Source organism: Schistocerca americana, chromosome 11 (genome assembly GCF_021461395.2).
Source record: "Schistocerca americana isolate TAMUIC-IGC-003095 chromosome 11, iqSchAmer2.1, whole genome shotgun sequence".
NCBI classification, from domain to species: Eukaryota; Metazoa; Arthropoda; class Insecta; order Orthoptera; family Acrididae; genus Schistocerca; species Schistocerca americana.
The window spans coordinates 98042543-98068215 of record NC_060129.1 but is presented as its reverse complement, the minus strand read 5'-3'; the positions used below and the strand labels follow the sequence as shown (position 1 = coordinate 98068215).

General features: G+C 45.0%; 1 protein-coding gene across 1 annotated transcript in view; it reads right to left on the bottom strand.

The window, feature by feature from the left end:
* The window catches only part of LOC124554087, a 112736-nt gene that overhangs the window by 55007 nt on the left and 32056 nt on the right, over window positions 1-25673 (bottom strand). Inside the window, exons 2-3 of the mRNA XM_047128136.1 lie at window positions 23217-23378; window positions 604-762 (exon numbers count right to left, since the gene is read on the bottom strand). Of these exons, the coding sequence (XP_046984092.1) occupies window positions 604-762; window positions 23217-23378 (321 nt within the window). The remainder of the gene's footprint in view (window positions 1-603; window positions 763-23216; window positions 23379-25673) is intronic.

The following is a 25673-nucleotide window of genomic DNA, read 5'->3' as shown; positions in this document are numbered from 1 at the left end:
AATACAAAAAAAGTGTATTGAGATAGTTAAGAAGACAACAGCACAAATGGTTAGCAAGTTGTCTTGTTTCTCGGCGAGAACATACATTACAGCTGCAAAAGTGACTCTCTCCACATCGTAGCGAGAGGTCGAAATTACAGTGCACAGAACATGAAAGTAATTAAACTAAACTCTCACGAAAGGAGTTTTGTTACATTCCATGCAAGAAAGTATCCATAAACTTCAGCTGGTACGAGTAATACGAGTAATGTGTTTTTCTCTGTTCATATCTCTAGTTCAAACTGACAACGTTTTCCTTACACATTAGCGTCTGCCTCCAGTTTCAGTTTTAGGATCTGATAATTTGCAGGAGCGGTGCTTAACGCCAGAAAGGCGTCAAACTGATTAATTTCGAACATATTCCTTTTCTTATTGCCGTTCCTCAAAGTCATCGTAAACGAGTTTCACAAAGCATGACATTAAATAAAACTATATGGAGCTGTTCTAGATGTTCCGGTATGAATAGCAGCCTTCTAACTATCACTTTAATGGATATTTTGCATGCAGTTTGTCATCCACGCTTCTGAAGATACGCTCCGTCCAGAGTAGTGATTGGATACTTGCCGGAGGCACAGGCTTCTTGTTGATGCCCATGGGGTACCAGATGTACTCAAAGACGGCCGGGAAGTTAGTCAGCAAGTAGTCGAATGGCTTGGTGAAGGTCAGGTCGTAAAATTTAAGCCATCCACCAGTACTGCCCCACTTGTAAACGGTGATCTCCATCTGCAACGACACCACAGAAAATCATCAGAGAACTGTTCACGAAAACTTTCTCAGTGCAGATCACTTGCAGACAATTTTAGAGGAAATTAAATGGGATCAAGTGCAAACATTTTCAGCTCTTTCAAAGGCACGCCAGATTGCGTACAGGGAGAAAGCAAGTAGTAGGTTTAAAGAAATTGTTGTATCAATCTCTAAGCGAAGAGAAAAGATTTCCATTTCCATTATACTTTCTTAAACCAAGACACGGAAAGGTGTCTACTATTGTGCAGTTTCAGATGTCTGCAGACATTCATCAGAAAGGAGATATGTAATAGATAATTCTCAGATATCCTAACTAAGTTGGAAGGAAAACGTATTTCACTCTGTAAATGAATACTTTTCAATCATTCTAAGCCTTTCGTTAGCTGACTTGAATATTTGTTAGCTGCTGAAGAGAAAAATCTATTAACATCGAACTACATTAGAAGATTACTGATAGGGTTGCTTCACCGTGGTAAATACCTACGAGAAAGGGTAACAGACTGCTTCCTCGTGTTATATTAAGACCCACAAACGGTATTCATTGGGTCCAACAGATATGTCAACTGGTATACAGAACGAAGCTAAGACAGACACTTTATTGAAGTGAAATAAAATAGATGAACTAAAGTTAAGCAATATTGTACTATAGTAAAATAAATGTTGTGTGAATAGGGCCTCCCGTCGGGTAGACCGTTCGCCGGGTACAACTCTTCCGATCTGATGGCACTTCGGCGACTTGCGCATCGATGGGGATGAAATGATGATGGTCAGCACAACACAAGAACCAGTCCCTGAGCTGAGAAAATCTCCGACCCAGCTGGGGATCGAACGCAGGCCTTTAGGATTGACATTCTGTCACGCTGACCACTCAGTTACCGGTGGCGGACTGTAGTATAGTAATACGAAATTGAGCAATAGTGTGCAATAACGATACCAGCATGATCTGCATTACAGACAAATATATCAATTTTGAGAGTCCCTGTGTGAAAAAGTTTGCTTTGGGATAGAAAGTGTTCTCCAAACAAAATATTTAACTTACCATTAAAACATTCTCATGACCAGAATAAACAGAACACCTTGAACGACTAGAGAAAGTACACTCCTGGAAACTGAAATAAGAACACCGTGAATTCATTGTCCCAGGAAGGGGAAACTTTATTGACACATTCCAGGGGTCAGATACATCACATGATCACACTGACAGAACCACAGGCATATAGACACAGGCAACAGAGCATGCACAATGTCGGCACTAGTACAGTGTATATCCACCTTTCGCAGCAATGCAGGCTGCTATTCTCCCATGGAGACGATCGTAGAGATGCTGGATGTAGTCCTGTGGAATGGCTTGCCATGCCATTTCCACCTGGCGCCTCAGTTGGACCAGCGTTCGTGCTGGACGTGCAGACGGCGTGAGACGACGCTTCATCCAGTCCCAAATATGCTCAATGGGGGACAGATCCGGAGATCTTGCTGGCCAGGGTAGTTGACTTACACCTTCTACAGCACGTTGAGTGGCACAGGATACATGCGGACGTGCATTGTCCTGTTGGAACAGCAAGTTCCCTTGCCGGTCTAGGAATGGTAGAACGATGGGTTCGATGACGGTTTGGATGTACCGTGCACTATTCAGTGTCCCCTCGACGATCACCAGTGGTGTACGGCCAGTGTAGGAGATCGCTCCCCACACCATGATGCCGGGTGTTGGCCCTGTGTGCCTCGGTCGTATGCAGTCCTGATTGTGGCGCTCACCTGCACGGCGCCAAACACGCATACGACCATCATTGGCACCAAGGCAGAAGCGACTCTCATCGCTGAAGACGACACGTCTCCATTCGTCCCTCCATTCACGCCTGTCGCGACACCACTGGAGGCGGGCTGCACGATGTTGGGGCGTGAGCGGAAGACGGCCTAACGGTGTGCGGGCCCGTAGCCCAGCTTCATGGAGACGGTTGCGAATGGTCCTCGCCGATACCCCAGGAGCAACAGTGTCCCTAATTTGCTGGGAAGTGGCAGTGCGGTCCCCTACGGCACTGCGTAGGATCTTACGGTCTTGGCGGGCATCCGTGCGTCGCTGCGGTCCGGTCCCAGGTCGACGGGCACGTGCACCTTCCGCCGACCACTGGCGACAACATCGATGTACTGTGGAGACCTCACGCCCCACGTGTTGAGCAATTCGGCGGTACGTCCACCCGGCCTCCCGCATGCCCACTATACGCCCTCGCTCAAAGTCCGTCAACTGCACATACGGTTCACGTCCACGCTGTCGCGGCATGCTACCAGTGTTAAAGACTGCGATGGAGCTCTGTATGCCACGGCAAACTGGCTGACACTGACGGCGGCGGTGCACAAATGCTGCGCAGCTAGCGCCATTCGACAGCCAACACCACAGTTCCTGGTGTGTCCGTTGTGCCGTGCGTGTGATCATTGCTTGTACAGCCCTCTCGCAGTGTCCGGAGCAAGTATGGTGGGTCTGACACACCGGTGTCAATGTGTTCTTTTTTCCATTTCCAGGAGTGTACATTCACATTCACAGGACATCTACATTAATTAATATGACCTCCATAGATGATAAACACTCCAGTCACCTCGGTTCAGCATGCATCCTGTTGCCTAGTAGCCACAGGGACTACGATGGGGCCTGATTCCTTCTTCCATGTGTGATGGCATCGACACGCTTAACCCGCGAATGGCGTCCTGTGGTGTAGGCATCATGCTGTATTCACCTGGTTCCAAAGTTCATCTGTGGTGGTTGGCGTTGGTTCACAGCACTGCCACCAAAAAGGCACGTGTTCGTGCAGCAGCGTGCGGTCATGCATTGTCATGCTGGAAAGCAGCATCTGGGGTGTTGCGCACAAAGGGTATGGCTGCAGGCCGCGGGATGTCATTCACGTAGGTCACATTGGTCACAGTGCCCTTGACACACTCCTGTCTCTGCGTCTAATCAGACTTCTCTATATGACCCTAATCTGTGGCGAAAACGTATTTACTCCACAGAATAATATAAAACCGAGACAAGTAGATGAAGTTATAACCAAATCGCCATTGCTCAGTACTTTAGCAATGACGATTAGACACAAAGTTCGGTTAATTTTATATGTTTTTGTTGCGTAAACTAATTTTTAATAAACAGTAGTTAGTGGAAAATTTGGAAAAAAGGTTTTCAAAGTATGTCATTGATGAAAATAAGCAACGGTTATCAGTTCTTCACCAGAACACGAATAATTAAATAGAAACTGAACTTTATACACGTGAGCAGTCTTGCGTAAGAATCAGTTACAGTACGATTGTCTATTGGCTGTGAATAGAAACTTTTGTTACATTACTCACCGTAATACTGACTGTTGTAATTGTAGCAAGCAGGAAGATTGTGTGAATTTACTCACTGGTAAGGACTGTTGTAAATTGTGTCACAAGGTATAAATTAGAAACTACGCTTTGACAGTGAAATTCAGTGTCCACATTATGTAAAGTTTTACTAGAAATTTTTGATTATGAAAGTTACTCTATTTTCAGCAAATGAATTAATAATGGCTTTTGCACCATTCTATTTCTGACATTAGTCATACTACAGCCAAAGAGTTCATTATTACATAATTGTCCAAAAGTTTTCATAATCTAATAAATTATGTTAACTTCGTTTTCAGTTCACTTTGTGACTATCTCGGTTCGTACAAAGGGATACGATGGGTACTATGATACTTGGATAACGACGTATGAAAATTATTTATGTCACAATATGCACGAAAACAGTGTTATTTAAGCAATAAAATTCCAAGTACGCTGGTCAGCCTGTTACACTTCCAGTTATAAAAAGTCTAGGTGTACTTCACTTTATGATGCCGTTAGTTTGTCGAGCGGCTTCATTCAGCGGTAAAATAGAGCACAGGTTGATCTTCTTGCCATACCATAGCCAATAACAAGGGCCCACAGTACTCTTGATGTTATGCGAATTACTCTTGCTGCATTTGTGCTGTGCCCAATAAATGCCATACACATAGCTTGCCCATATTAAACATCCGCCAAAACAACCATTTCAGTTTTCACTGCTCCGCACTTGGGAAACAGATTTTTTGCCTCCGCACTTTTGCACAGCCACACCGGCGAATACACACAACCAACGACACCAATCGTCTGCTCGCAACTCCCAACTTCTCCTTCTTTTTGGCGCGCTCGCACGCCCAGCGATAATGCATTTACAATTTATTACGCTCTTTGACAGTAGCTTTTCCCTGACTAGGTCAGCGTGTCTATTTACAAAATGTTAACGTTCCATGCGTATTATGTTTCTAAAATAACAAAGAACATTTGCAACTTGACAACATATTTACAAGAATAATATGCAGCACAGCTAATGATACATCGGAAAACACGTAGAAAACGTATGACCACACAGAGAGTTGTGGTGTTATACCCCGGACATGCACCAAATGTGGCTTGTGGTTGTAACCAACAGCACGCCACACCATAAGGCCTCGAACTGGGGCTGTATGCCTCGTGCGAATGCAGTCACTGTGACGCCGCTCCCCCTGTGTATGGTGAACCAAAATAAGGGCATCGTTCTCAAACAAACAGAACCTGCATTCGGCGGAAAACACTATATGATGCTATTCCTGTCCCCAGTGACGTCTTTCCATACACCATTGCTGTCTAGGCATGTTTATACACGTTCGTCAATGGCAGGTGGAGAAGTGGACGGCGCGCAAGTGTAACCCGTGCCGTAACAAAACAAACGGCGACGGACTGTCACCCCTGGCAGTGTGCGGTGTGTTACACTGTTCCACTGTTGCAGCACAGCCGAAGAGCACACAGATCTGTCCTGGAATGCCGTTTGGTTGACGCGTCTATCTTCTCAGGGAGTTGGCTGGATTGTGTGACCTGGCCCATCTCGTCGTGTTCTGCACACACCCGTTGCACTGCCGACACACTTGGTCCCACAAGAGCAGCAACTTCCCCGATGGACGCATCACATTCTCTCATGCCAATAATACACCCTCTTTCAAACTCGCTCATTTGACGGTACACTGCGCGCAGAAGCCTCTCAGCCATCCTGCACGTCTGCTCGAGTCACACTGACTCATTATCTTCGGTTTGCAGCGACAACGAGAGCCACAGGCGCATGTTACCGGTAGGTGGTGTTGCGCCGTGATGTCCATGTTGACCTCGAACCCCCGGGCCGACATTGTTCAAATGCTTACCACTTCTGCAAAAAAAATGGTTCAAATGGCTCTGAGCACTATGGGACTTAACATCTTAGGTCATCAGTCCCCTACAACTTAGAACTACTTAGACCTAACTAACCTAAGGACATAACACACATCTATACCCGAGGCAGGATTCGAACCTGCGACCGTAGCGGTCGCGCGGTTCCAGACTGTAGCGCCTAGAACCGCTCAGCCACACAGACCAGCTCACTTCTGCAGAACGTACTAATGTACATGTGCTGTGAATATGAAACGTTGTATCTCCAGTCGTTTAAGGTATTCTGTTTTATTTCTGAACATGGATGTAAATTATGGTGCTCATGTAACATTTCTAATATGTCTCTTTTAATTTTAAATACGTTTTCTCCTTTCCTTGATATGTTATTTTTCGTTTTCTACGAAATACTTCGGATTTTAATATTACAGGACTTTTATATCGTCTTGGAAATACATACACTTCACTGGTTAGAGATTGCATTGTTAAGTACACTACTGGCCATTAAAATTGCTACACCACGAAGATGACGTGCTACAGACGCGAAATTTAACCGACAGGAAGAAGATGCTGTGATAGGCAAATGATTAGCTTTTCAAAGCATTTACACAAGGTTGGCGCCGGTGCTGACATGAGGAAAGTTTCCAACCGATTTCTGATACTCAAACAGCAGTTGACTGGCGTTGCCTGGTGAAACGTTGTTGTGATGCCTCGTGTAAGGAGGATAAATGCGTACCTTTACGTTTCCGACTTTTATAAAGGTCGGATTGTAGCCTATCGCGATTACCATTTATCGTATCGCAACATAGCTGCTCGCGTTGGTCGAGATCCAATGACTGTTAGCAGAATATGCAATCGGTGGATTGAGGAGGGTAATACGGAACGCCGTGCTGGATCCCAACGGCCTCGTATCACTAGCAGTCGAGATGACAGGCATCTTATCCGCACGGCTGTAACGGATCGTGCAGCCTCGTATCGATCCCCGAGTCTACTGATGGGGCATTTGCAAGACAACAACCATCTGCACGAACAGTTCGACGACGTTTGCAACAGCACGGACTATCAGCTCGGAGACAGTGGCTGCGATTACCCTTGACGCTGCATCACAGACAGGAGCGCCTGGTGTACGCAACGACGAACCTGGGTGCACGAATGGCAAAACGTCATTTTTTAGGATGAATCCAGGTTCTGTTTACAGCATCATGATGGTCGCACCCGTGTTTGGCGACATCGCGGTGAACGCACATTGGAAGAGTCTATTTGTCATCGCCATACTGGAATATCACCCGGCGTGATGGTATGGGGTGCCATTGGTTACACGTCTCGATCACCTCTTGTTCGCATTGACGGCACTTTGAACAGTGGACGTTACATTTCAGATGTGTTACGACCCGTGGCTCTACCCTTTGTTCGATCCCAGCGATACCCTACATTTCAGCAGGATAATGCACGACCGCACGTTGCAGGTCCTCTACGGGCCTTTCTGGATACAGAAAATGTTCGACTACTGCCCTGGCCAGCACATTCTCCAGATCTCTCACCAATTGAAAACATCTGGTCAATGGTGGCCAAGGAAGTGGCTCGTCACAATACGCCAGTCACTACTCTTGATGAACTGTGGTATCGTATTGAAGCTGCATGGGCAGCTGTACCTGTACAAGCCATCCAAGCTCTGTTTGATTCAATGCCCAGGCGTATCAAGGCCGTAATTACGGCCAGAGGTGGTTGTTCTGGGTACTGATTTCTCATGATCTATGCACCCAAATTGCGTGAAAATGTAATCACATGTAAGTTCTAGTATAATCTATTTGTCCAATTAACACCCGTTTATCATCTGCATTTCTTCTTGCTGTAGCAGTTTTAATGACCAGTAGTGTAGTAACCACTCGGCGATGTGAGTGCAGTAACCTCTGTGCATGTGCCTTATGCGATTGTTTTGTTGCTGCGTAACTAATGTTGTCAGAATGTCTGTGTTTGATTTGGTATGATGGTGCACTTCGATCCCACCCATCTATTTGTCACCAGTGCGCATGCCATGTAACGGGTGTGGGAGGAGATCTACAAGCCTGCCACCTGATGCCAGCCAGCGCAATCACTAAGACATCTTGGTCAAAGACGTCGAGTGAGCAGCAACGGCCATGATGCATTCACCCCTTTGATGGAGGACACGAGTAATCCACCACATCATCCACCGATTCCTGGACCCCTTAATAAGCTTGTGTCCCATCCCACTATATTCTGAAGATACCAGCGCAGTGAAATATTGAATTATAGAGCGTCATGGACATGTATTGATATAAAAAGGGAATTCACAATTTTGGAAATTTGTGGTGAGGTCTTATGGGACCAAACTGCTGAGGTCATCGGTTCCTAAGCCTACACACTACTTAATCTAGCTTAAATTAACTTACGCTATGGACGACACACACACCCATGCCCGGGGGAGATCTCCGACGGGAGAGCCGCACAGACCGTGACAACACGCCTTAAACCGCGTCGCTATCTCGCGCGGCCGGAATTTATTGTTGCTGAAGGTACTGTCGAGCCATATTCTAAATTCATCGCAACTTTTTGCTGGATTATTCCAATCTCTGTCTTCTCTAAAGCTTCTACCCTCTCCATATCACCACAGAGTTATTCCCTGATGCCTTAACAAATTACCTAACTCTCTAAAGATCGCTCTAGTACCATGGAGTTTATCCCTGAAGCCTTAACAAATTACTTATCATCCTGTCCTTTTTTTAATCAGTGTTTCCCAGATGTCTCTTTCTTCTTCCATTCTGCAGAGAACCTCCACAAACCTTATCTTATGTCCACCTAATTTTTAAGATTCTTCTTTAGTACCACATCGCAAATGTTTCAGTTATCTTCTTTTCGAGTCCTCTCTCGGGACTGTGTGTGTGTGTGTGTGTGTGTGTGTGTGTGTGTGTGTGTGTGTGGAGTCTCTAGCGTAAGGTAGTTTAAGTAGTGTGTAAGTCTAGGGACTGATGAAATGGCTCTGAGCACAATGGGACTTAACTGCTAAGGTCATCAGTCCCCTAGAACTTAGAACTACTTAAACCTAACTAACCTAAGGACATCACACACATCCATGCCCGAGGCAGGATTCGAACCTGCGACCAGAGCGGTCGCGCGGTTCCAGACTGTAGCGCGTAGAACCGTTCGGCCACCCCGGCCGGCTAGGGACTGATGACCTCAGCAGTTTGGTCCCATAGGAATTTCCACACATTTGAACGTTTATCTTCTGTTCCAGTTTTCCCACTGTCAAAGGTTCACTGTCATACACTTTTATGCTCCAAAATTAAGTTTTCGGACATTTTTTCCAGAAATTAAGGCCTGTGTTTGACACCAGTATACTTCTCCTGGCCAGGAATACCCTCTTCGCCTGTGCCAGTCTGCTTTTCATATTCTCCTTGCTCCATTTGTCACTGGTCTATTTTGCTTATTTTCCTTAACTTAGTATACACTTTAAGTTTCTCGCTATTCTTATTTCTGCTATTCATCATTACATTTGTCTTTTTCCTGTTTAGTCTCAGTCCATATTCTGTACTCATTAGTCTGCAACTCGTGGTCTTCTGGCTAGCATTGCTGCCTCTGGATCAAGGAGTCCCAGGTTCGATTCCTGGCTGGGTTGTGGGATTTTCTTTGCCTGGGGAATGGATGTTTGTGTTGTCCTCAGCATTTCATCATCATCTGTCAAAGTGGCGAGATTGGACTGTGGAAAGATTGGGACTTCGTACAGGCGCTGATAACCGCACCATTGAGCACCCCACAACCAAACAGCATGATTATCATGTCAGATTGTTCATTTTATTCAACACATCCTGTAGTTTTTTCTCACTTTCATCCAGATAGCAATACCATCAGCGAATTTTATCATTGGTATAATTTCACCATGAACTTTAATCTTACTCTTTAACCTTCCTTTTATTTCCTTCATTGCTTCTTCGATGTATAGTTTGAACAATAGGGCTGAAAGACTGCACCCCTATCTTAATTCCTTTCTTATCCTATTGTACCCTCGTGGTTTATGTACATATTGTATGTCACTCGTCTTTCCCTGTAGCTTCCTGTTACTTTTCTCTAAACTTCGAACATCTTGCATCATTTCACATAATCGGTTTTTTAGATTGACAAATCCTATGAGTGTTATCTTGATTATACTTCAGTCTTGCTTCCACTATCAAGCCCAAAAGCAGAACTGCCTCTCTGGTGATCTACGTTTCCCAAACCAAAACTGATCGTCATCTACTAGATCGTCAATGTTCTTTTCCATTCTTTTGTATGTTGTTCATACCATCAGGTTGTATGCACAAGATGCATTTCCCTATTCAGATTTTCTAGCTACCCTCTACCATGTTCAAACTTCCGGCATTCGACGCCCTAACACGTAGAACGTTTTCCTTTCGTTGATTATTCCATATTTTTCTCATAATCATCTATCCCTTGACATACCCTCCTGGAGTCCTGAATGGGGGACTTCAAATGGCTCTGAGCACTATGGGACTTAACTTCTGAAGTCATCAGTCCCCTAGAACTTAGAACTATTTAACACTAAGGAACCTAAGGACATCACACACATCCATCCCCGAGGCAGGATTCGAACCTGCGACCGTAGCGGTCGCGCGGTACCAGACTGTAGCGCCTAGAACCGCTCGGCGGAATGGGGGACTAATCCGGTATTTGGCAACGGAGAGATCATCATTGCACTTTTTTCAGTTACAGGTCACATATCTTGTGGATACACTTTATGCGTTTTTAATGCAGTAATTTCCATTCCCCTCTGCAGCCTCAAGCCGTTGATCATCACTGATTCCTCTGCCACTTTGGGGCAGCACCCCACCCCTTGTTGATAAAGGCGCTGGCAGGGCGAGGATAGCTTCGTATATTGGATGTCTTCGCCCACCAATGCTAATGATTTTTATTTAGAATTTAAACTGTGGTTGTGTTCGAACCTAGGACCCGTGACGTGTGGATTACTAATCAAAGACACTATGCAAAGATCACAGGCCTAACTTCATAATACGACAGTAAATCATAATGGTGTTACAATATTCTTTGATTAGTTCTACATTCATCTAGGTCTTCTGTGATTTTTATAACACTACAAGATGTTTTCTACGTGTTTAATCTCTGTTTGTCGCATAACTTGTATGAAAAAATATCTTCCTTGGTAATTATTCGCAGCTCTACTGTTATGTCGGGTCACTGCACCGACTGATCTGTCGTGCGCCATCCAACCTAACAGGACTTTTAAGGCCTTTAGGGATCCGACATTGCTTTCATCCTGATTAACTGCATATCAGACAGAGTGCTTACACAGTAATTGCCTGTGTCTACGTGGAAGTGTCTTTTGTTCATTAACTTCTGTCTTTAGAAGTAAATTATCTCCACAGCTTCGAAGTCAGACAAAATTCCTCCCTTTTTGCTTGATGGCAATGTTCCACTGACAAGTTCTCTATGTATTTGTATGTTGTGTACTTGGCTGGTACCTTCGTTATTCTATGATTTTGTTGACGTTATCAATTTCCACTGGTTACATTTATGTTAGGTACACAATATAGACATTAGTTTTTGGAACGCCAGCATGCTAATAATCGACTGATATTTCTTGCTATTTGTAATCCGGCTAGGACGACTTGAACATTTCGGTATTATGGTTCAAAAGGCTCTGAGCACTATGCGACTTCTGAGGTCATCAGTCGCCTAGAACTTTGAACTACTGAAACCTAACTAACCTACGGACATCACACACATTCATGCCCGAGGCTGGATTCGAACCTGCGACCGTAGCGGTCGCTCGGTTCCAGACTGCAGCGCCTAGAACCGCACGGCCACTCCGGCTGGCCGTACGGTATTACATTTGAATTTTTTTTTTCTTGAAATTCACATTGCACATGAGGAATTCCACGTCGAAAACTTAAGAATTCCTTGGATGTGAGGATACAATGGCAGCGCCTTTTTTCGTTAGAACGAATATGGTATCTGTGAGCTGTGGCAACGTGTGGTTAAACCTCTCTACATAGCGAGTAGAAGAGGAAGTGGTCGTTAACACGGGTAGCACAGGACAGGTGGCGCGCCCGCAGACTACGAGCAGCACTGTCGCTTGAGGAATGAGAACCGTCGTGGTGCGTCTCTGTATAGGACCGTGTACTTTGTGTGCTTACTTTGTGGTCTTGCTAACGGTGTTGTGTCGGAAACGTTGAAGAGATCCCGTCTCCTGTTATGACTTCTCTGTATCCGTATTGAAATAAGGAGACGAAGGAAAAAATCTATATGTTATTTGCAGCGTACAGACCCAGTTACAGAGAAAATAAAGGAAATATGTTTCAGATATATGAAGAACGGAGCTGAACTTTTAAAATCAGTGACAACGGTTCCTCCAAAAGACAGAGATATGAGTCGAAACAGATTAGTGTGCGGCTCATGATTCGCAGGGGAACTTCTTACAAACACGAAAATGTTTATCGTCGGCGGGAAACAAGTTGAAATTACGTGAAAAAAATATAGTCTCTAAAAGCCAGAGTTGTTCCCCAGTTATTTCCTTGTTTACCGTAATATCTTCTTAAGATATAACTGAAAAGAAAATTGCCAGTAAAGCACTCACAAAAGGGCCAGAATGTTGTAAAGGAGAGAAAGTTGTGATGTGCGCCAGTGTTTCTTCAGTCGAGGAAAATATACAGAACAAATCAATGCCGGACGCAGCAGTAATTTCAGTAAAAAGAACACACACGTGTAAGAAACTGGAAATTGTGTGATTACGTGAGGATATGGGAACAGAGAATTCCAAAATAACTCTACTGCAAAAGCTGCTCACTTCTTAAAAACATAAGACGAGTGAATGAGACCTTGTACAATTTATATCATTCTAAACTCAGTAAGAAGCATAGCTGACACATGGTAAGTGATAAATAATAGATCACTGCAGTATGATAATGTATTTGTTATTGACATCCTACTTTTGAAAACTGAGTCGTCCAAAGGATACATATATTGCTTTTAGCACGGATTGTTGCCACTTCCTTACGAAATAACTCAGAAATTTACTAAACAGTCTCAAATAGGCAAACGTAATTAATACATATTCATTGGAAGCAACTGGGAGTTATTACAAGATAAAAATAAACGCATAGGTATGCTGCTTTTTCATGAAAATAAGTTCCAAGAAAAACTGCCGTTCAGTTGAACTTGGCTGAAACTGAATTATTCCGTTAATTTAGGGAAATATAATCCAGATGATGGTAAAGGTAAACTTTCAAATCACGCCTTTCAGCTCCGTAGCTCGAATCAACTTTTCGCAGTGTATATAAACCGTAACACAACTTCGCAAGCAATGTGGAACAAGAATTAGTGTATTCTCTTCTGATGATAGTCATCCGAATAAAAAGGTCTGGTGGTGTCTTGGAACTGATGGCATAAAAAACAGCATGTTTTATACCAAATCCAATAGACGAAATCAGAACGTGGTAATTTTCACACGCCATTTATGTAATAAAATGCGTAAGAAATAATTTTTGTGATAAAAGAAATATACTCCTTAATGACGAGTGCGTCACTCATAACTTTGTCAAGGAACTGATCGCAAGGATAATTGTCCTGAATTCATGAAATTGAGAATTTGCCACATATTAACTTGAATTCAGTTGCATCTGACGCCATTTCAAAGAAGCAACTTTAAGATTAACTTTGCATTGCTCAGTAACTCAGTAGCCAATGGCAAAATATTGTCGAGGGGAAAATAAGCCACAAGATTAGATGGCATCGAGTCAACAAATCTAAACTGATTAATCGTTACATAAAGGCCTCAAAAAAAGTCGAAGTCTTCCTGGAAACTAACCAAAACCACCTGGCAACTGATGTCCGCTGAGGTACGTTAATTAAACCCACATATTTTACAGTCAATTATGTAAGATCCGGTTCGTTAACCATGTTCGTGCATTGAAATTGCCATGGGTTACAAGCGGAGGAGCTGACATCTCGCGGCGGAACCGGTCAACTAGAGGAGTCAACACACTGTCTCTTCTACTCCCCATGCTCTCTCGCGACGGAACCGGTCAACTAGAGGAGTCAACACACTTTCTCTTCTTATCCCTATGCTCTCTCGCGACGGAACCGGTCAACTAGAGGAGTCAACACACTGTCTCTTCTACTCCCCATGCTCCCTGGTATCCACAACCAGATACGACGCTGCTCGTTTGGAGAGTGCAGCACGGGGCAGTCGTGGGCTGTCGTTTGGAGTTGGCCGGAGCCGTTAAAGACACCGTGCTTCATTACAGAGGCGCCGCAGTAAGTGCTCAGGCTGCGTACGTGAGTAATGCTTAAAGTCGACGCTAGTTTTGGAAACGTCATCCCAGACTGAACTGTTTCAGAACCCTAAGTGTTATTAGAATCTTGCAGCACGAGTTCATTATTCTGAAAGGGCATGAATAAAAATAAAAAGTTGCGTGCTAGTGTGTTGTGCATTCACAATTTCACCGAACGATTATTAAACAATCAGCTTGCAACCTGAGGAAAGAAGAGGTACAAGCTGTCAAGAGGCTTAAGGCCGACAGTAGTATATTATTGTTACTGCCTGCCGATAAGGGAAATGCAACCGTCGTAATGAACAAGGAAGATTATGAGCTGAAGATCTGGGACCTCTTAGGTCCCAAAACGAACCGAAAACTAAGCGCATATCCGACGCAGCGTATCACATGGAACACGGATCGGTTAATCAAGGCATCTTCTCTGCTGGCGTACATGCAGAGAAAGATGCGCAACACAGAAGTTCTACTGTCTCAGCTGTATGGATAACTTTCCACTGCCGGCCAGAGTGGCCGAGCGGTTCTAGGCACTACAGTCTGGAACCGCGCGACCGCTACGGTCGCAGGTTCGAATCCTGCCTCGGGAATGGATGTGTGTGATGTCCTTAGGTTAGTTAGGTTTAAGTAGTTCTAAGTTCTAGGGGATTGATGACCTTAGCAGTTAAGTCCCATAGTGCTCAGAACCATTTGAACCATTTAACTTTCAACTGAGACCTATTGTTAGCGCTCCTGGGTGAGCGACGTATAAACTGGCGAAAAGCTTGGCCTCTCTGCTCCAGCCGCAAGTGGTGAAGACTGACACATACATAAAGGACTCAGGACAAAAAACTAGTTAAACCTAACTAACCTAAGAACATCACACACATCCATGTCCGAGGCAGGATTCGAACCTGCGACCGTAGCGCCTAGAACCGATCGGCCACACCGGCCGGCGACTCAGGACATTTCATTAAGAAGCTGAAGAAACTAAAACATGCACCGAACGACATCCTGGTCAGATACGATGTTGTTTCTTTGTTTACTCTCTGGAGCACATCAGTCCCATTTTCACGCAAGACGTCGCCAAGCTCTTTCATGCGTGTCTCACCGCGAGCTATTTCATGTGGAATGGCAACCTAACGCGTCGCCGTGGGTAGCCATCTTAGTTCAGTGGTGGCCAGCTTCTTCACGGAACATTTCGAAGCACAGCCACTAGATTGGCGCCTTGTAAAGTGCGGTACAGACACGTAGTTCATACCTTTGATGTGCGGATCCATGGTTACAAACAGCTTCCTAAGACACTCGAACAGCCTCCAAGCAGAAAAGGACAAACACCTACCATATCTAGACGCGCTGGGCACAAGCGACGGTGGAAACGTGGGAGACGAGGTGTATCGAAAACTGACGCTCACGGACCGCTACCTGCACAAACTGTCAAACCACCACCGTAGCCAGAAAAGAGGCATGATTAATACGCTTGTTACTGCCACACATTCCCAGAGTGAGGGATAGTATCGGACGTATATTGCGCAAACACGGCGTAAACACAATTTACGTACCGACAAAGAAGATCAAAGAGTGTCTCAAATCGGCAAAGGAGAAAGGACCCACTTGCAATGTCGGGAATATACCGCATACAGTGCACATGCAGAAAAGTTTATGTCGGAATGACTGGACGATCAATCAACACCAGGATCACACAACATAAACGACATTGCAGGCTCGGACAGAAATCGGCCGTGGCAGATCTCGCGCTGTGTGAGACCGACCACGTAGTAAGGTTCGCCGACACGGAAGTTCTGGCTGTAGAGAAGAACTATCACACCCGCTTGTTCATAGAAGCTGTGGAAATACACAAACACGAGAATAGCTTCAGCAAGAAAGATGAAAGCATCAAGGTAAGCGGATTCTGGACTCTAGTGCTGCAGCGATGTCGGGAAAAATTATCAGACAAAGGTCGGCCAAAGAACCCGAGACAGAAGACCACAGGCAGTATGTAAGTTTTATTAACTAGCCTACATGTCGTCGTCCATAAGGAGAGGTGCTGTTCTTAGAGAAATGGGGCAAAAGAAAGGAGGAATCGCAAGAAGCTGTAAAATTGCTTTAAAGGAAGGACAAGTCTCACAACTTAATGCCTTTTCACGACCGTGGACTGTCAAATTAAGTGTTACGAATTTCGTCACTTAAAACTTGTGGGCTAATACGCCGTGCTAGATATATAAAACTCTCTCGTAACATTTCCTCTCCGACTCCCTTGGCGGTGTGGCTCTTAGTCCGGCTGTGGCCGATTTGTTTACAGGGAATTTTGAGCAACGGGCGTTGCACACTGCCAGTAAAAGACCAGCACCGTGGTACCGTTACGCCGACGATACTTTCGTACTATGAACGCACGGTGCAGAGGAATTGTATGCTTTCCTGAGACATCTCTAATCAACCCGAAACTACAGTTTAGTACGGAGACGGAGAATAATGGCCAACTGACTTGCTCGCGTGTGTCTCTTATCAAGTGAGAATACGGGACGTTGCGCTATAGGGCGCACGAAAAAGCCACGCACACTGACCATTGCCTGCACAAAGATTCCGACCATCACCCCAACCAAAAAGAGGTATGATTAAAACCTTGGTGGTCAGGGTGGACAAAACTTGTGAACCGACTTATTTAAAAGTTGAACTTGAAATCTATGGTCGACATTCAAGAAAGATGGTTATTGGAACAAGGAGATAGATCGAGCACTTCGCAACAGGGAGAGAATCAGGATGGACGAGGACCAACGGTCACCCAATGGGAAAGTTATCCTTCCGTTCATCAGTATGATTACAGATCGCATTGGGAAAGTGTTGAGCAAGTATAGTGTGGATCTGTTGATAAAATATCGATATAACGATATTTCTTCCAAAAATATCGATAAGTATAGGTGATATGTATCCCACGATATATAGACATCAAAATGGCGATATCGAGTGCCGATGTGTGAAGGACTCTTACAGCTTTTGAGGTATCATGACTTACAGTCTCTCTCTTTGACTGTGTGAAGCAAGAATACGTGGTACACGAGGAGAAGTATGTCCGATAGCACCAGGGGGAGGGGGGGGGGGGGGGATGTTTGCAGTGTGAATTGAATGACAAGATTTTCAATGTGAAGAAACAGTACACCAGTTGCATTAAAAGACAATTTTTAGAGCAACTAGTGTGTTATTTCTTCGATTCGGCATTCTAAAACAGTTGCTGAAAAGGATGAACAAAAATATAAATTCCGCGGGATTAGCGAGCGGTCTAGGGGATGCAGTCACGGACTGTACGGCTGGTCCCGGCGGAGGTTCGAGTCCTCCCTCGGGCATGGGTGTTTGTCCTTAGGATAATTTAGGTTAAGTAGTGTGTAAGCTTAGGGACTGATGACCTTAGCAGTTAAGTCCCATAAGATTTCACACACATTTGCACATTTGAAAAATATAAATGACTAGATTGGTCTCTGCGGTGGGCATATACGTGTGAGCGGAAATGTTGACGGAACCGGCGGTTGGCGCTACCAACAGAAACTGTAGCTTTTAGCTCCACCACGTGGTTTTGACACAAGTGTTACGTCGCTGGCGTTGGCAGAAATGAAAAAAAAAGCATGGAAGTGTGTGATGTCCTTAGGATAGTTAGGTTTAAGTAGTTCTAAGTTCTAGGGGACTGATGACCTCAGAAGTGCTCAGAAATTAAAAAACTGATTATCATCTCGAAGAACGCACTGAAGAAACGTGTGCCAACATTTCTGCAGAAATCCTCCTACGAGTGCATGACGACAGGATTCAGCGCCTTGAAATGAGCGTTGACCGAAAGGGACATCGTGCTGAACACATTCAATGACTGTTTTTTTATGGAGAACAGTCCCCCTCGTAATTCCAAGAAAAATGTGTTATAACTTTAGAACCATAAGTGCTACTTCGAATTTGTTTGTAGGAATGTGCCTGTCGGAAAATGCTGATGTTATTTGATATATCACGTAACCGTGTTCCAACTTAAAAATACCGACTTCGATTCAAAATAGCCGATTGCAAGATGGCGCCCATGTTGTGTATATACAGCAAAGGAGAGATCATCTCACCATACCTTAGCGCAATGTTCGGGTCTCCCCATTCCTGCAGGGTTTTCGACATAGAGGGGTGTACTGCGACTTTTGACCCGCCCTGCACTTCCAGAGTCCTCCTCCTTCTGCTCCTGTTTTATCATGGTCTTAATCAGAAAAGCAATAAAATGATCAGAGCCACAGTCTATCCCTGTTTTTAACCTTACATCTTGCACCTGAATTACCCGGTGCCTCAGCACTCTTACACATTCTGTAATGGATTTTAGGTCCCTTGACCGATTGACCCAAGTGTATTTATGTATATCTCTGTGCTGGGATGGGGCATTCATATGAGTACTCTTCTGAACCTGACAGGAGTTAATCAGCCTCATTCCGTTACCGTTCTCTACAGCTCAATCATTTAATCTTTTTCCACTTTACCCATTCAAGTCCGTCATTACTAATAATTTGCTTACATCTGGAAATTCGTCAACCACTTCTTGCAAGCCGTCGAATAAACTCGTCTTTTCTCGTCAGTTGCTGCTTTTTTAGGGTCATACACAAATTAATTCCAGTTTTTGTTCCTTGAGTTTTTATTCTTACACTGACTATCCTTCATTCTCTTCCTTCCAATTAATTATTGCATGTTTCCATTCTCGTTTATAAGAACTGCTTCTTATGATTTGGTCTTTCCACTTCGCCCCAAAACCAATGTCAGTTTGCAGTTACTTCTTGTCCACATCGTTTCATTGTCGTTCCTCTTATTACCGGGATATCCATTTAATTACCACTAAATGACGTTAAATCAACTTTCATATCTATATTACACTTACACTATGTGATCAAAAGTATCCGGACACCTGGCAGAAAATGACTTACAAGTTCGTGGCGCCCTCCATCGGCAATGCTGGAATTCGGTATGGTGTTGGCCCACCCTTATCCTTGATGACAGCTTCCACTCTCGCAGGCATACGTTCAGATGCTGGAATATTTGTTGGGGAATGGCAGCCCATTCTTCACGGAGTGCAGAACTGAGGAGAGGTTGTAATTAACCTATTTCTACGGGTTATAACGCTAAGATTAGGGTCACTACCGAGTCCAACCAAACACTGTGCAGTAGATCAGCTCCCAGCAACACACCTGAAAATAAGACTTAATCTAAGGCATTTGCTTTAAAATAAAGGGATAAACTAACCACTGGACCTGTGCTTAGGTGCAAAAATGTAACCTCGGAGCACAAGAGAAAATTATAGATAAAATCATTTATTCCTAATAATGGGTGTGAGGCATGTACACAATTCCTGATAAAATTAATTCCTAAAACATTAAAGAAAAGCATTCTCCGTTATAATCTACACCTAAAATCATTGGTGTGAATCATTCATACAACTGCTGTTGCCTCATAACTGATCGCAATAATTCGTGAAACGGTACACGTTTCGCAGTACACCCGCGTGCCCACGTGGTTTGTGGAGACGCTATTTCTAGGTATCGTGGCCAAGTTGTAACAATATCACATCACACAATTATGAAGAGTTAACATTCTTTAAAACAAACATGACATCGGACAGTTAGTGATGACGGTAGCCCGACAAACTCAACCACGTGGCTGGCCCCCCACAGACGAAAGATACATAAAGCAAGGAAATTTTAAGAGAAGGCGAAGCTGTTAATATTTAGGAAAATAAAAGCTCATACAGGCACAGCTGAAGGCAAACAGACATTCATACAGAAGCGAGTGCTCACTTCTCATCGACACCTTTGTGTGGCGCTCTTCCGGCGGATCCATTTACTAAAAGAGAAATCCGCCCTAGTTTTGCATTCCTTGCTGCGACAAGGCAAAGCAATCTTTCAGAGTTGAAAAGCGAGACCAAAAGCTAACAGCTCTCGTCTCGCCAAGTAACAACGCGCCACGCGGTCAGTCTAACTCACCCTTCTTTGACTGGAGCACAGCTGTGGACGCTTCCCGTACTGGCGGCAGACTGCCTCGCTTTTTCTTCTCCAGCCTCTTCCACCCTCCGCGTGGCTCGGAAAACCCAAAGACGCCATTTCCGCTACCAACCTATCGCAGGTGGATTTCTCACAAGTAGCGCAAACCTCTTTGCCTACTTGACCACTACGAGAGTTGGCTATTCTGTGCAACTGCTGCTGAATCTGTATGACTATCGCAGACTTTCTGTAGCAGACTACGCCACCCTCTAGCAACGACACATAAACACAGTCATTCAGTCACACCACTATGAGAGTTATAAACAAGGAACAGAAAGAGAAATGCTAGAGAAAATGGGCTACCGGACTAATGAAAGGTGGCTACAGGACCATTTCAAGGTATCGATGTCGGTCGATGAGGCCTGGCACGAAGACGGCGTTCCAAAACATCCCAAAGGTGTTCTATAGGATTGTGGTTAGGACTCAATGTAGGCCAGTCTATTACAAGAAATTTACTGTCATGTAACCACTCCGCCATAGGCCGTGCTTTATAAATAGGTGCTCGATCGTGTTGAAAGACGCAATCGTCATTCCCGAATCTCTCTTCATCAGTGGGAAGCAAGAAGCTGCTTAAAACATCAATGCAGGCCTGTGCTGTGATACTGCCACGGAAAACAACAAGGGGTGCCAGCCCCCTCCATTATCAACACGACCACACCGTAACACCACCGCCTCCAAATATTAATGTTGGCACTACACACGACCGGCCGCTGTGGCCGAGTGGTTCTAGGCGCTTCAGTCTGGAACCGCGCGACCGCTTCGGTAGCAGGTTCGAACCCTACCTCGGACATAGATGTGTGTGATGTCCTTACGATAGTTAGGTTTAAGTAGTTCTAAGTTCTAGGGGACTGATGACCTCAGAAGTTAAGTCCCATAGTGCTCAGAGCCATTTGAACCACACGCTGGCGGAAGACGCTGGACGAAACTGACAGCATGAATCCTTAAGGGCTGTGCATAAATCCGTAAAATTACTAGGGGGTGGAAATCTCTTCTGAACAGCACGTTGCAAGGCAGTCCAGATATTTAGGGAGTTTGGTGGCCAACGCAAGTGTTTAAACTGTTTAAACTCAGAAGATTGTTCCTGGGACCACTCTGCAGCAATTCTGGACGTGTGGGGTGTCGCATTCTCCTGCTGGAATTGCCCATGTTCGTAGGAATACACAATTGACATGAATGGATGCAGATGGTCAGACAGGATGCTTACGTGCGCTTCAGCTGTCAGAGTCGTATCTAGTCGTATGAGGAGTCCCACATGACTTTAACTGCACACGCCCCAGAGCATTACACAGCCTCCACCAGCTTCAACAGTCCCCTGCTGACATACAGGGTCCATGGATTTACGAGGTTGTCTCCATAGCCATACACGTCCATCCGCTCGATGCAATTCCAAACGGTACTCGTCCGTACAGGCCTCATGTTTCCAGTCATCAACGATCCACTGTCGGTGTTGACGGGCCAGGCGAGGCGTAAAGGTTTGTGTCGTGTGATCAAGGGTACACGAGTGGGTCTTCGGCTCCGGAAGCCCATATCGATGATGTTCCGTTGAATGGTTCGCATGCTGACACTTGTTGATGGGCCAGCATTAAAATCTGCAGCAAGATACGGAAGGGTTGCACTTCTGTCACGTTGAACGATTCTCTTCAGTCGGCGTTGGTACTGTTCTTGCGGGATCTTTTTCCGGCGGCAGCAATGTCGGAGATTTGATGTTTTACCGGATTCCTGATATACACGGTACACTCGTGAAATGGTCATCCGGGAAAATCCCCACTTCATCGCTACCTCGGAGATGCTGTGTACCATCGCTCATGCCCCAACTATAACGCGACCTTCAAACTCACTTAAATCTTGATATCCTGCCAAAGCAACAGTAACCGACCTAGGGACCAATGACCGTAGCACCAACCAGTAACCGACCTAGTAACTGCGCCAGACACTTGTTGTCTTATACAGGCGTTGCCGACCGCAGCGCCTATTCTGCCTTTTTACATATCTCTGCATTTGAATATGGAAGCCTATATCAGTTTCTTTGGCGCTTCAGTGTATGTTATGGGAAATATTTCAGATCCTGTCATATTAAATGAGAAATGTGTCACTGCTATGTAAGAGCATTAACCCAGAAAACCGATTTTGGCAAATAAAATAGTTCTAATGCACATCATGGTGTATTGAAGACGTCTTTCTATAAACGTTTCCTCTTTATCAGACGTGACGTATTTCTTATTTGGCTAAGAATTTACTAGTTCCGCGTTAAGACGGCAAACCACTTCAAGATCAAACCAGACAGGTGTTGTAACTACTCCGAAAATAGTGCAACATCGCCGTGTAACTGGGATTCTACCTGGATAAATTGCTACAGTTGCATTAAAAATAAAAGGAAAAAAACGTCGATATCTGTTTCTCTGTAGTTAAACTAAACTCTGCCCGAACTGGTCATAAAGCCCCAACGGTACCGACCGGTCGCCGTGTCATCCTCGGCCAACAGGCCTCACTGCATGCGGATATGCAGGACCATGTGGTCAGCACGCAGTTCTCCAGATTAAGAGACGCGAACCGCTACTTCTCATTCAAGTACCCCCTCAATTGGCCTCGAAAGGGCTGAGTGGACTCCGCTTGCCAACAGCGTTCGGTAGACCGGATGGTCACCCATCCAAGTGCTAGCCCAGCTCGACAGCGCTTAACTTCGGTGATGTGAGGGGAAGCGGTGCTACCACTGCCTTCTCTGTAAGTAATTAGCAATGAAAATACGCTAAGCGCCGCTTAGTGAGTGCTTCCTCACAATTCACCCAGTGGAAACGATATTACGACATGAACGGCTTCGGAAGCAGGTGAGGTGCAGAGCTTAGCCTAATCGCCCCTTACATCGGACAACACGCGTGTGCTCCAGAGCTGAGCGACGCTGCCGCCGAGCGCTCACCTCGCAGTCGTCCGCCAGGTAGTCGTAGCTGGTGGTGAACTCCCCCGTGTAGGCCGTCTCGTTGGCAGCCTCGTCCAAGATCAGCGACACGTTCACCAGCATCCCCGGGTATTCCCCGTCGTCGCAGGCGCCAAAGTCCACGGTCTTCAGAGCGTACGGCCCCTGCCGGGCACAAACAATACATTGCAAGGAGTCTTCCAGCACTCGTGTCGACACAACGAATGTTGTTTTGAAACCAAGTGCTGACAAAACAATACGTTGGTGCTTTATCTACACTAATATATAGGATGATTTCTGCACCATGTACAAGCTCTAGGGATTGACTGAGGAGAGGATACAGATCAGAGAAGGTCTAATTAACTTATGCCCGGAAGTGTATGGTTTCTATGCTAGAGGACATTTATTCAACCGTACGAGGGTCGTTCAATAAGTAATGCCCTACATTTCTTTTCTCACAACATATTTGCTGTTAAGAGTCAGAATTTGGTGACACTAACGGAGTGATTATAATTAAATTTTCAAAACGCTGCAGAAATAACACCTCTGGTCAGAATTACGTCAATTTGCAACGGAATATTATCGGAGAAGGAGGAAAACGTACGGCAGAAGAAAAAAAAATTGTGTGAAGATTGATCAGTAGATGGCGCTGTATGCGTCAGAATACGTAAATAAAAACACCTGCCATGCGCACGACCCAGTGAAGTTGGTATAAACACGCCGGGTACACGGCTTTTCCTCCTTTCGCGTCTGCAACGTTCGCCGTGACTGTCTCAATGCAGGATCGCGCTCTGCTCGCAAAGCTGCATTACAAGAATGATGGCTGTGCACACGTCGCTCTGCAGAAGCCATAGTAATGCAGGAGCAGGCGAGTGGTGGTGTGCAAACGTGTGGTGCACGGAGAACTGCCCGAACGTTGGGCGTACGCGTGAGCACGGCGCGTAAAATCCTACGAAACATTCTTCCTTGTTATCCATTCAGAATTTCCCATGTGCCCGAGTTGCTTCCTGTTGACCTGCCAGCAAGAGTGACCTTTGCTTTAGAATTTCTTGCTCGCACGGAAGTGGTCAATGATTGACCGTGGAAGATTTTGTGGACACACGAAGCCCACTTTCATCAGACAGGATATGTCAGTACACAGAATTGCCGAATAACGGCAACGGAAAATCCACACGCAAAGCAACCAGTACCACTTCATGCTGAAAAGGTTTCTGTGTGTTGCGGGTTTACGGAATCGTTTTTCATAGGGCCATAATTTTTGTAAGAGACAGGTACTTCCGCCCCTGTTACCTGTACCGTCACTGGTAAACACTACGCGTGTCTTTAGCGCAACCACTTCATTCCAGCTCTCCAACAGCGTGGGTGTGTGGATGAAATCATTTTTATGCAAGATGGTGCACCTCCGCACACTGAAAATCCAATTAAGCAGCTGCCGAAGTACCATTTCGGAAATGCAAGAATTACCAGCCGCCATTTCCTTACAGCCTGGCCGTCTCTATCACCTGATCTTGATCCGTGTGATTTCTGGCTGTGCAGCTGTCTGAAAGATGTTGCGTTCAGTGATCCGACTGCAAACTTAGCTACATTTAAGACACGCAGGACAATTAAAAACTGATTTTTCCCAATCCATGTGATATGACCTTGCCTTGGTGGATGGGCTTACGTGATTAACAGTATGACGTTTGACGTCAAACGTACACCTTAGGCTTTGTTGTATGATTCATTTGTAGTCAACCTCTATTAAACAATGGCGCTTACAGCGACATCCATTGCTACATTCTGTAACTATTTATTTTTCTTCTACGATAGGTTTTCCCCCTTCTCCGTTAATATTCCGTTGCAGTTTGACCTTATTCGGACCAGTGGTGTTATTTCTAAAGTGTTTTGAAAGTTTAACTTTAATTATAGTCACCCTGTACATGAACTTGTCTTGTCCAAGGCCTACTTTTCTACATAGTCTCCATCACGTTCTATGGCTGCACGCCATCGTTGTGGAAGAGCATCTATTCCCTGCTATTAAAAGCTCTTGTCCTGTAGGTGTAGCCATGTTTTCACTGCATGACTGACACTCTCGTCATCTTCAAAGTGTGTTCCCCATACAGAGTCTTTAGGCGGCCCAAAGAGATGCAAGTCCGAGGGTGCAAGGTCTGGACTGTAGGGTGGATGACGCAATGATTTCCAACCCAATGGGGCGATGTGTTCCTGGGTTCTCACACTTGTGTGTGAGCGTGAATTATCGTGTTGGAGCAAATTTATACCGGATTCTTGTCCGATCGAACACATCCTAAACGGTTCTGGAATTTATTCGAAGTGTTCACGTACGCCTCTGAATTGATGGTTAACCGTCTTGGAATCACATCCACGAGAATAACATCATCAAAATCTAAGAAGACTGTCACCATGACTCTTCCAGCAATGATGGTTGTCTTGATTTTTCTCTTTTGTGGTGAATGAGGACGA